The sequence below is a fragment of the Clupea harengus genome, chromosome 15, assembly GCF_900700415.2.
Source record: "Clupea harengus chromosome 15, Ch_v2.0.2, whole genome shotgun sequence".
Lineage (NCBI taxonomy): Eukaryota > Metazoa > Chordata > Actinopteri > Clupeiformes > Clupeidae > Clupea > Clupea harengus.
The window spans coordinates 16,739,033-16,751,784 of record NC_045166.1 but is presented as its reverse complement, the minus strand read 5'-3'; the positions used below and the strand labels follow the sequence as shown (position 1 = coordinate 16,751,784).

General features: G+C 44.2%; 1 protein-coding gene across 1 annotated transcript in view; it reads left to right on the top strand.

The window, feature by feature from the left end:
• The window catches only part of dtnba (dystrobrevin, beta a), a 36,032-nt gene that overhangs the window by 8,918 nt on the left and 14,362 nt on the right, over positions 1-12,752 (top strand). Inside the window, 5 exon segments of the mRNA XM_031581434.2 lie at positions 249-294; positions 9,156-9,223; positions 9,320-9,400; positions 10,452-10,665; positions 11,052-11,137. Coding sequence (XP_031437294.1) covers positions 9,157-9,223; positions 9,320-9,400; positions 10,452-10,665; positions 11,052-11,137 — 448 coding nt within the window. The 5' untranslated portion in view covers positions 249-294; position 9,156.

The window sequence follows — 12,752 nt, the reverse complement described above, 5'->3', positions numbered from 1 at the left end:
GTGTGCGTGCATGTGTGTTCGTGTGTGTTTGTGTGAGTGTATGCCTACGAGAGACCAGAGGAAGTAGCTGAACACAGCTTAGTGATGTATGTGTATGCCTGTGACTAAAAAAATAAATGATCTTCTGTGGTCTTTAATTATGTTGTTCTCTTTTCCTCTCTTTTCCTCCCTGTTCTCATTGTTATATTCTCTTTGGCTCTCATTTCCATCTCTCTCTCTCTCTCTCCCTCTCTGTCCCTCATCTCCAGATTCATAGCACACCCTCTGCTCGGAGAGACCAAAAACTTCACTGAGGTAAGAATGTACACACACACACACACACACACACACACACACACACACACACACACATGCTAACCACAGTGCTGTAATTTAGGGCAACACATCTATGTACACAACCATGAAATCAAACCCACAACATCACTGCATTTCCTTAGCAACTTGGTGTTGTTCACCGGCAACATGAAGTTTCTGAAGGATGCTCTCAACATCAGCTTCAGTGCAAATATTTAGAGAGAGAGAGAGAGCAGCCTGGTCTGCAGTGCTCTTTGATGTGTTCACCCTGAATCGTGTGGGTGTGTGGGTGTGTTTAAGCGACAATGTCTGTGTGTGTGTCTGTGTGTGTGCGTGTGTGTGTGTGTGGGTGTGGGTGTGTTTAAACGACAATGTGTGTGTGTGTGTGTGTGTGTGTTTAAGCGACAATGTGTGTGTGTGTGTGTGTGTGTGTGTGGTGGGTGGGTGGGTTGTGTGTGTGGGTGTGGGTGAGTTAGAGAGAGAGAGAGAAAGAGAGTTTGTGTGTGTGTGTTGTGTGTGCAGTTGCTGCAAGCCTTTCACCTTTTCACTTCCCTGTTAGCTCTTGTACCTGAGCTGTCTGATTCTTCTCTCTGTCTCTTCCTCACTTGCTCTGTTCTTTCTGTCATTCTCTCTTGCATCTCTTTCATCTCTTGTTAGAAATATCACAGAAAAATCATGTCTTTTTTTTATTTTTTTATCTTCTCCTGGCTCGACTATTCCCTCCGAATTTGAAATGTTTGAAAATGTTTAGCCTGGTTTAGAGGCTTTGACTGTTATTCTCTCCACAAGCAAACAGAAATGAAATGTTTATGAAAACAATAGAAGGCCCTTTAAAGTTTTGGGTGTGTTGAGATGGGTACTGACAAATTCGAATGTGACGGAAGTTGCTTTCCTGTTCGCAAAGGCTGATGAACAGGGATTGTGGGGTTTTGAGATGGCCTGTGAGCTCCAGCCAGCTTTACAGTTCAGCCATGTTTTGGTTATGGTTCGGTCTGCTTAAATTCTGATTTGTGAAGCATGCCGTTGTCTTAATTCTCAAGCCCTTGGTGTCTTGGGTCCTGGTTTTAGTTCATGCCTCTCACTACTCTGAGTTCTGGTTCATGAATCATTCAGCAGTGTCTTAGTTCTCAATCTCTTGGGGGGCCAGGTTCTGGTTCCGACTGTTCGAGTTACATTTTTGTGAATCATTCAGCTCTGATTCAGCTGTGTGCCGTTTCTCTGGCTATTAGGGTCTTAGATTCTTGTGTGTGGTTCTGCTGAGTCTGAGCCTCTGGGCTTTGTTCCGTTGTTTGGGTCTGCTCTGGTGTCTTGGTTTGTGGACGGAGAAGTGTGGGTTCTGGGTTTCCAGCGCAGGGTGAGCTGCTTTGGGATTGGGGATGCTTGTCATTGTTTCGGGGCAACCAAGAACAGATTTATGGAGCCCACTTGGCTTCCTGGCCTTTTGAGGCTCATGCTACTGAACCCACCAAGAGCCCCAGAGGACCATAACTCTCTTTTCTCTTCTTCTGCCCTCTCTTTTCGTCTAGCTCTTTTTCTTCCCTTCCCCTTTTGTCTCATTCTTTCCCCTCATTCTGTCCTCTTGATATATTCACACACATACACATTTTCACCTTTCTAAAATCTGCACTCTCTCTCTCTCTCTCTCTCTCTCTCCCTCCTTTCCTCCCTACCCCTTTCTCTCTCTAGTTCGCTCAGCCTCTCCCTTATGCAGCTAATACTGAGACTTTAAGTTTGGCGTTGATAAAAAAAAGCTTAACTGAAAAATAGAACATTGGCATTGGAACACTTGTACTGAAAATAACTTTGGGAACTGAAAAGAGTTCCACTGAACTAAAAGATAGACTTTAAAATAATCCAGGCTTCCAATAAAAAACAAAAGAAACACACTTGATCCTTTTTTGACCGTACATTTGCAATCTTATTATTTATGTTAATTGTTGATTATTCTGATGCCTTTTCAGTGACAATCTTCTCTTTGTTTCATGTTAGCCTTTTTTCTGTTGTTTATGCTGACAGTCTATTTTCAATGTCAGTACTTTCCAATGTCAACTTTCTCTTGACTTTATTTTGGAGTGGAAGGGGAGGAGTTTAGTGGGAAGGGCAAAAAATATATGAGTTGCATAGGCAGATTACCGTGGGGGTCACGTAACACCTCTTTTTGAGGGAAAACAAACGGCTTTGATTCAGTGGAAACCAGTGGTGGTGCAACTCAATGGGTAGGGGAAAAAGTTACATTTCTTCAAGCAAACATAAATAAAAGGAATCAGGTATGGTTGGGGTGAGAGTTATCTGTGTAATGTCTAACGTATCTAACGTTACAAGGTACAGGAAGCCTTGTGAACTGGCATTGTACTTGGTTAGTTTCCTGCTTACATTTACACACAAGTTGCAAATTAACATACAAACGCCATTTTATTATTGTCTTCTACAGCCTGCTACAGTGGCTAATGTAGACATAGCATAGTCTACATTACATATGTAAGGGTTGGGAATTCCATAAACAGACATGGTCCTCTCCCAGATTCAGGCAATCGTTCACAAAGTCTACACAATGTATGAACATGAATTGATTCTGACAGTGTCCAGTTTGGCTAGGTGTTGTAGTTTATGGTAAATTATCGATGTAGATTCTTTGTTGAGTCCCATTGAACGGCATGGCATAGGATTTCCGTCCCTTTTGTTTTCCCCCACATCAGGTCTGTTCAGAGAGGAGTTGCCCATTGGATCTATGCAAATCATGTAGTTCCTGCCCCTCCCATCAAACACATCCCTTTCCACGCCAAAACAGTGATGGGAAGTTGACATTGAAAAGTACTAACATCGAAAAAAGACTGTCAGCGTAAAATAAAACCTTCACTGAAAAGTGGAACTCTTCGGTTAATTTCAATACAAATGTTTTCCAAACAATGTTCTATTTTTCAGTTTTTTTTTTTTTTTTCAATGCCAATTTTTTTTTTTTTTCAGTGCCAAACTTAGTCATGGTATTAGCTCGATACACTCTCTCCCTCTCTCCCTCCCACACTCTCTCTCTCTTTCTGCCCCTCTCTGTGTGTTTGAGGGTGGACTGTATTGAGCAGCAGACTGGTATCTCTGGAGAGCAGGTCTGTCTGTCATGTTGTGTAATTATGTGAGGGGTAATTATATCAGTCAGCCGGAAGGTTTTGTGGTAAAAATAGGAGCACAGGCTTGCCGAGGCTAAGCGCTAGTGTGCTAGCATCTGTGCCATGCAGGGCAGCAGTCAGTGTGAGTGAGCCTGAGGGCCAACCAGTGTCACTGAGACGCCTCGTTTACTGTAGCAGGCTGTTTGTGGAGATTGGATATTCTCACTGGCAAGCCACAGGTTCAAATCCCATCCTCAGTTTAATGCTGCTCTTAGCCTAGCCTAGTGTGGACTTGCCTAGTGAAGAGCGGCGTAGCTTTTAACAAGGAGACTCACATAAGTGTTGATTTGTTCTCTTCAAGTGGTCTCTTCAGCGGTCAGCTTATAAGTAGTCCTGTGGAGCTGCATAGGCTTATCTGTGGAGCAACATAACCTATCACAAAGTGGAAAAGTCTTACTATTTTACTGCGCCAGTTCACTAAGTCAAATAACTGATTCTGTTTCTGAAGTCATGTCTTTCCCTGACAAGACTAGTTTGTAATAGGAGTGTAGTGTGTCTGTGAAGTGATGGTACTTCTTGGTAATGTCAACTGCACCACACGTGTAATGTTTAGCTGTGGTGGGCTGGAGCATCCTGACTGGAGGAGAGTGCTACACACACACACACACACACACTTTCTCTCTCTTTCTCTATTGCTCTCTCACACACACATCACGACTGGAGGAGAGTGCTATCGCAGGGGAATCTCTGGCATGCCGCAGTCAGAGCTGAGGATGGTGTGTGCCAGCTCTGCAGAGTGTCAGTGAAGCACAGCTATCTCTGCTGATCGGAGCAGGAGCCTTACAGATACCACTCACTCACACACCAGACACACACACACACACATTCTCTCTCTTTCAAGTCATATAGTTATTTACTCACACTTTCTCTCTCTTTCTCTATTGCTCTCTCTCACACACACACACACACACACACACACAATCATACAAACACACACACACACACACGCGCACACACACAGCAGCTGCTCCTGTTAGGGCCTCTCAGGGGTTAGTATCCCACCTTTAAGAAGAGGTCTGGAATGAGGGAGAGGAGGAGAGGAAAGGAGGAGAGAGGAGGGTGTGTGTGTGTGTGTGTGTGTGTGTGTGTGTGTGTGTGTGTGTGTGTGTGTGTGTGTGTGTGTGTGTGTAAGGCTATACAGCGTGTTGTCATGGGTTGCAGGCTGGGTGGAATGCCTTGGCAGAGAGGTAGGCTCCTGCTGCAGTAGCTGATGTCTCCAACCTGCCCAACACGCCTCATGCTGCAGAGAGAGAGAGAGAGAGAGAGAGAGAGAGAGAGTGTCTGAGAGAGAGAGTGTGTGCCCGAGGGAGAGAGAGTATGTCCGAGGGAGAGTGTTTTTATATATGTGTATTTCTGGGTGCATGTGGCTGTGTACATAAGCAAATGCATGTGTCTTTGTGAACATTTTAGAAAGGGAGACAGGCCTGAGGGAATGTGTGAGTGTGTTTGTGAGTGTATGGATCTCTGTGAAAATGCAATTTTTTGACAGAAGGCAGGCCTGAGTGAGAAAGTGAGTGAATGACCGTGTGTGTGTGTGTGTGTGTGTGTGTGTGTGTGCGTGCGTGCAGGAAGAATGATCACTGTGTAATATAAGGGCTCATTTGCTTTAAGCTCATGTGTGGCTTTTTGTTTCAGGTGATTATGTGTTGGTCTCCTGCCGAGCTCTTAAATCCCCTCAGGAATGTGTGTGTGAGTGTGTGTGTGTGTGTGTGTGTGTGTGTGTGTCAGCATTTTATATGTGTGTGTGTGTCTTTGTGTGTGTGTCTGTGGACGAGTGGATTGTATGTCTGTGATTTATGCGTGTGAGTGAATGAAGGAGTGGTTGTGTGTCTGATTTGTGATTGGTGTGTTTGTGTGTGTCTGTGTGTCTGTCTATGAACATGTCAAAACTCGAAAGGGGGGTAGGGGTTCCTTTCAGAAGTCTGGCCTTAAATCAGAAGGTGGGGATCACTGGAGCCTTCTGTACTTCTATCACACACATCCACATTGACTAATACAGCCTAAGGGATCAGTGTTTTACGCCAGGTTCACCGCCACTGTTTCCAGTAGTTATCGCCAGCTCTTACCAGATAATGTTGTTGATTTACAGAAATTTGAACTTGGTCTCAAGCTCTTATTCAAACCCTGCAAATGTTTTGATATTATTAAATAAATTAAATCAGACCTAAGATCTGTAATTCGGCTGCCTCCCTTCCTGCCTGTGTTATGTTTGATGATTGCTTAGTACGTGACCATAACGAGCTCTGCTCTGCTTTTAATAGACACTTTGCAGCAGCTGGTCACATTCTTGAGGGTGAGGTTTGTGGATCCTCTCCTTCCAATAACAACTATCCTTTTATTAATCAGGATTTTGTGGCTTCTTTAGATCATGCTTCTCGGTTTACTCTTGTTCCGGACTCTCTCGGCGTAATTGTTAATGCCCTTTGAGCTATTGAACTTCACAAATCTACTGGTGAGGATAACGTGGATCCTTTTTTCTTTGTCTTTCTGCTCTACTAATTGCTGACAAAGAACTCGTATTTTTAACCTTTCTATATCTAGTGGTGTTGTTCAGAGGGCTCAGAAAACTGCTCATGTTGTCCCCTTATACAGTATACGGGAGTACAAAGGACTGATCCAAATCACTTCTGACCGATATCCACGTTGTCCTGCCCAGCTAAAATTCTAGAGTCGCTTGTGAATTGCCAACTGAAGGAATTTCTCAACACCATCACTGTTCTGAGCCCAAGTCAATCTGGATTCAGGCCTTTACAGAGCACCTGTTTTGTTCTGTTCTGTTCTGTTCTTTGTTTGTCAGTGACATTGTCAATGCACTGGATAAGAAAGAACACGGTGCCGCCGGTTCGGTGGACCTCTCCAAGGCCTTTGACACAGCTGACCATTCTTTACTTCTACATACTACCAGTAGTGTTGGTTTCAGGTCAGGTGCCTGCGCATTGCTTCCACAATGACTTATCTGACCGTCAGGGGTCAGTGAACTTGAGTTTGTACCGAGAATTAGGGGTGTTTCATAAGGTTTGGTCTTTTATTTTCACAATTTGTATTAATAGTGTTTTTTTAACTAACTGCCATGTACATTTGTACATGGATGCCACAATGTTGTATTCTATTGGTGATTCTGTTCAACTAGCCATGGAAAACCTGCTGCATTCTTTTAATGCCCTCCGAGCTGTAATGTTAATGTTAATGATTATAAATCTTGCACATTATCTAGACTTAGAGGTGACGCAGCAATAATCTGCATATTTCCCCAGTACAAGGATCCACTATAAAGAGAGTCACAGAATATAAATATCTTGGTATTTGGATAGATGACAAACTTAGGTTTAAATACCATACAGACAATCTTGTTATGACAAAATCATGTATATATAAACATATGTATACTGAAATAGAACTAACTTTCCTAGGCTTTGTAGGGAAAAGATGGTTGAAGCTGTTTTTCTCTTTGCTTTGGATTATGATGATGTGATTATAGACATGCCTATGCCTCCACACTTAAGCCCTTGGATGCCGTTTATCCCTCCGCTCTAGGGTCTATTACTGGTGATGTTTATGGGAGTCATCATTGCATCCCTTTTGAAAACGATGGATGGTCTTCTCTATCTGTAAGACGTGATGAGGCTAGATGTTTTTGTTTGTCCAAGGCCCTCATTGGAAAGCTGCCATCTTATATCACTTCCATGCGAGACTAATGCTCCAGGCCATGTCAAACTCGGTCTAATGACTGTCTCTCTTTGCATGTCCCTCAAGCCTGTACTGAGCTTGGAGGATCTGCTTTCAGTTTCTATGCCCCCAACCACCTGAAACTCTTCACAGTGCACCCTTAAAATGAATTATTTGGTAACCCTTGGTCAGTTAGGGTTCATGATTCATGATCACAAGCCATTTAGTTTATGTTTTCATTGATCAAATGATGTTTGATTCATTGATGTTTTCATCTCTTGTGTCTGTATCTGGTATCCTTAATTAACTGCATTTGTGTATTCGTTTTATTGGATTGTTTTATTTTAATGTGTGTCTTTTATTACTTGTATCCTTTTATGTTATCTACTCAACATAATTATAAACAAGGGCTAGTCCTCAATGATTTCTCAAGTTGAAATGAATATCAGGGAAAACTAATTAAGGGAAAATAACGTCAAAGGGAAGCTTAATACTCTGTGGAACAGTGAGGGGGGAGTTGGATGTCGGGGGGTGTGAAAGAGATAAGAGAGATTTAAAGACACAGATATATCCAAACTGAAAAGAAGTTATACAGTTTGATTATTTAAAGTGTCATAACACAGGATCTGACTGGAGGGTGAGAGGATTGCGTCTGACATTGTGGTTACTGAGGCATGGTGGGTGGATGGATGATGGATGATGCGTTTGAATGCTTCAGTGGACTTGGAGAGAAAGAGAGAATACGAGAGAGTCAGAGAGAGAATACGAGGGAGGCGGAGAGCGATTGAACTGAAAAGAAAGAGCAGGATAGGGAGAAATGAAGGGAGCGAGGGAGAGCGAGCGAGAGAGAGTGAAGGAGAGTGAAGGAGAGTGAAGGAGAGTGAAGGAGAGTGAGGGAGAGTGAGGGAGAGTGAGGCAGAGCGAGGGAGAGTGAAGGAGAGTGAGGCAGAGTGAGGGAGAGTGAGGCAGAGCGAAGGAGAGCGAGGGAGAGCAAGGGAGAGCGAGAGTGAGAGAGGGAGAGCGAGGGAGAGCGAAGGAGAGAGAGAGAGAGAGAGCGAGAGAGAGAGAGAGAGAAGGAGAGAGAAGGAGAGTGAAGGAGAGGGAGGGAGAGCGAGGCAGAGTGAGAGAGGGAGAGTGAGGGAGAGTGAGGGAGAGTGAGGGAGAGCGAGGAAGAGTGAGGGAGAGCGAAGGAGAGCGAGGGAGAGCGAGGGAGAGTGAGGGAGAGTGAGGGAGAGTGAAGGAGAGGGAGGGAGAGTGAAGGATATCACACATTAAAGTTGTGAAAGCAAAACACTCAACAGTGGGGTTCTTGCTACCTGCATCCCTCCCTCTCTCTCTCTCTTACACTCTCTCCTTCTCTCTCAAAAGTGTATGTGTGAATGTGTGTATATACCCTTGTGTGTAAGTGTGTGTGTGTATGTGTGTGTATACCCTTGTGTGTAAGTGTATGTGTGAGGTTTTCCATTGAGGGCAAGGTCAGGTCAGTGTGGGAGTACAGCATAAACAGCATCCTTGTGTGTCTGTGTCTGTGACCAGAGACTATATGGCAGTCATCTGTCATTTCTTTTAATGTGTGTTTGTGGAAAAGGTCATGTACTTGATCTGTGTGTGTGTGTGTCTGTCTGTGTGTGTGTGTGGCGGTTTGTGTGTGTGTGTGTGCAGGTGTGAGAGAGAGGCCTTGTTCATGCAGAAGCCTAGTGAAGTTATTATAGGGGTGTTGAATGAAATGTGTGTGCTTGTCTTTGTGTGTGTGTGTTCGTCTGTGCGAGCTGATGTCTTATGATTGAGAAATTGAAGGCCAAAGATTGATAAGTTTGTGTGAGGTTGCCTAGCAGAATATAAAAAATGGTTGGGAGGGAAGTGTGTGTGTCTGTGTGTGTGTGCGCAGATGCATGTGTGAGTTTGAGTGTACTGTAAGTCTGTCATCATCACATTGATGAAATGCTACAGGATCAAGGAGGTGAGACACAGAGAGAGGTCTGTGTGTGTGTGTGTGTGTTACACGTCCCTCATCATCCTGATCTGTCCCATCAGGATGATTGAAGAGGGGAGCCGCAGAGGGAAGACCATGGCAGAGAGGAGGCAAATCTTCATGGACATGGGTGAGTTGCCTGACCATGACCTTTGACCTCTGCATGAGCCCTGACATGACCCCCCTAGGCCCAGGTCTGACCCCACTGTCTCCTGCTCTCATTCAGGGGCCCAGAACTTCGATGAGATCCGCCTCTCCGCCTACCGTACGGCCTGCAAGCTGAGGTTTGTGCAGCGGAGATGCAACCGTAAGTCTCCCCGGAATGTTTTGCACAGCACAGCACGGCACAGCACGGCACGGCACGGCACGGCACGGCACAGCGAAGTGTGTAAACAATGCAACACAGCACAGCACTCTGCAGTGTGTAGACAATGAAACAGGACATAGCAGAGCAAGACTGCACAACATATTCTTGAATAGCTCAGCACAACTGTATTCATCGTGCCCCATCAGAATTATACAATGTCAGCGTAATGTTTCACACAGAACACTACAGTAAATAACATGGCACATTCTAGAATGGATCAGCGCAACTTTATGTATTACGCTTTGGTCAGAATTACACAGTGCAATGCAAGAGCCAGGGAACACTGGGATGCACTGGTCTGAATCTGTATACACTGTGCACGGCAGCCATGCAGTATCGCAGTACAGTTCTAAATGCATCACATCTTAACATAACTCAGTTTAGCGCTTTCAGTACATTGACTGTATTCAATAGTTCGAATTATTAAGCAAATAATAAATCATAATTCAAAACATTTCCTCCTACTGGGAGTAAAGCCTTTTGTTTGTGTTGCTTAAAGGTAACCGCATAAATCCTTGTCATCAAAAGCTTCTTTACTAGATCACAATGAACAATTGTGACCAGTCTTACTAAGCATGAGTATGCTTGTATAATAAACAGTAATAAAGTTTTTTACTTTTTAAATGGCATGTAATGCTTTAGAGCTCTGTAGAGAGTGAGACATGTACTGCTTTAGAGCTCTGTAGAGAGTGAGACAGTGTGTGCCGTACTTTCATGTTCTTGACTACTTCCCATATCCTTTCTTCTTGTTTCTGTTGTTTCTCATGGTTCTCTTTCTCTCTGCTCCCTTCTCTTTCTTTCTCCTTTCCTCTCTCTCTCTCACTCTCTCTCCCTCTCTCTGTAATTATTTGTATCCATTTTTGTGGATTGTAAAATATCTAATGTGTAATTTCCTTTTGTGTTGTTTTCTTTGGGTAACAAGTATAAAACCCTTTTTACACGTTACACTCTACATTAACATTTAGTTCAAATTGGACTCCTCTGTCCTCAGTGCACCTGGTGGACGTGTGGAACATGATCGAGGCGTTCCGGGACAACGGGCTGAACACGCTGGAGCACCACACGGAGATCAGCGTCTCGCGCCTGGAGACCATCCTGTCCTCCATCTACTACCAGCTCAACAAGCGGCTGCCCACCACACACCAGATCAACGTGGAGCAGAGCATCAGCATGCTGCTCAACTTCATGGTGGCCGCCGGAGACTGGTGAGTGTGTGTCTCTGAGTCTCTGTGTGTGTGTCTCTGTGTGTTTGTGTGAGTGTCTGTGTGTGTGTGTCTTTGTGTGTCTGTGTGTGTGTGTGTGTGTTTCTGTCTGTATGATGGCGTAGAGAGACTGTTGAGTGTTGTTGAATGAGAGGGAAGATAAGAGATGGAGTAAAAGTGTGTGTGTGTGTGTGTGTGTGTTTGTTTATCAGGGTGATAAGCATTGTAATGTGCCAGTGACACAGTGTCTTCTTTGCTGTAACAAACTGTTTGTGTGTGTGTGTGTGTACTTTGTATCTGTATGAGACAAAGGGAAATGTAATGGTGATGTAACTATGGTGTGTGTGTGTGTGTGTGTGTGTGTGTGTGTGTGTGTGTGTGTGTTCCAGTGACGGCCAGGGAAAGCTGACAGTCCTCTCGGTGAAGTCAATTCTAGCCACTATGTGCGGGGGGAAGATTGTTGACAAGCTTCGATGTGAGTTCAGCAAACGCAGAACAGGTTGCACACACACACACACACGCACGCACACGGTCAAAATATGCGGACACATCACCATCATAACGTCTGTTTCTTAGTCTATGGCTTTGTGTTATACCTAACTCCACACACGAACAGACAAACAAACACACTCACACACACACAGATATACAATCACTCTTTATCTCTCGCTTGTAGTCTCCATCACATGCACACAAACATGCAAAACAATGCACACGTCATGTCATCCCTGTTTGCCAATGTTCCTCTGTCACCACCCCATTCACACACATGCCCACACACATGCCCACACACACACACACACACACACACACACACACACACACACACACACACACACACACACACACACACACACAGAGACACTAACACACAAACATTTTTCTTCTCAGAGCTGCGTGTGCCTGCATTGTCAAATGCTTCCCTCTAGTGGTTAAAAAGTCACTTTTACTTGATACTCAAACCACGAACAGACAAACACACACACACACACACACACACACACACTAATGTACAAATATGCCAGCACAGCTGCAAAGGGAGACAAGCAGGATAAATAGTCATCTGTGAAGTATTTGTATTTCCACACACACACACACACACACACACACATCAGGAAGAAACTGGAGCCTGAGGGCCGTGTTGAGCACCATGGTGGAGTCCTGGGTCCGGTGTGTGTCCAGTGTGTGATGAATAGTGTTTGTCTGGGGCTGAAGTCTCCTCTGTCCTTGTGCTGTAAGCTGATGCTTGATGACCCAGATGATTTACACCCGCTATTTATACCCCCTCCACCTCCGCCTTTCTCCTCTGTCTCGCTCTCTCTCACACACACACACACACACACACACACACACACACACACACACACACACACACACACACTGCATTTGTGTCTGTCTGTCCTTCTCTCTCTCTTTCTCTGTCTGTGTCTCTCTCCCTATCTCTCTTGTTGTTTCTATTTAAAATAAGTCTCATATCCATAACATCCAAAGACTCATGTTGCCAAAGCATGCAGGGAGCACAGAGGATGGATCATATGTCATCTCTATATGACAGTCTGCCTAGATTGCTGCTGCTAATAACGCAACAAATGTTATATAATAAACATGAAAAATAAATGTGTGTGTGCGCGGTGTAGGTTTTCTTTCCCCCATTTTGTGACCTTCGTATACACCAAAGTTATCGCAGTTTTACGTTTTTTCAAATTTGAGTTTGTTTAGATTACACTTGTTTCGGACTGAGAACCTGTTAAGTATCCGGGATTTGGTTTCGGTTTGGTTCGGTTCGGTTCGGTTTGGTTTCGGTTTGGTTTCGGTTTTAACGGTTGTTGATATCTGTGTCCTCAACAGCCAATCAAATTACACCCCTTTGTTGATTGGCTGGGATTGTTTATACCTCGGTCCGAGCAACTATGTTTGTTTCCCATTTCCAGAGCAGGACTGTGTACAAATACCATTTTTTTGGAGCGCAAACACGGAATGGAGAGCTCGAGGACTATGAGGATCAATTAGTTGAATTTGACAAAAAATATATGGGATTAGAATCGTGGACACATATACACATACCCATTTTTAGTCTCATCAAGTTTAGT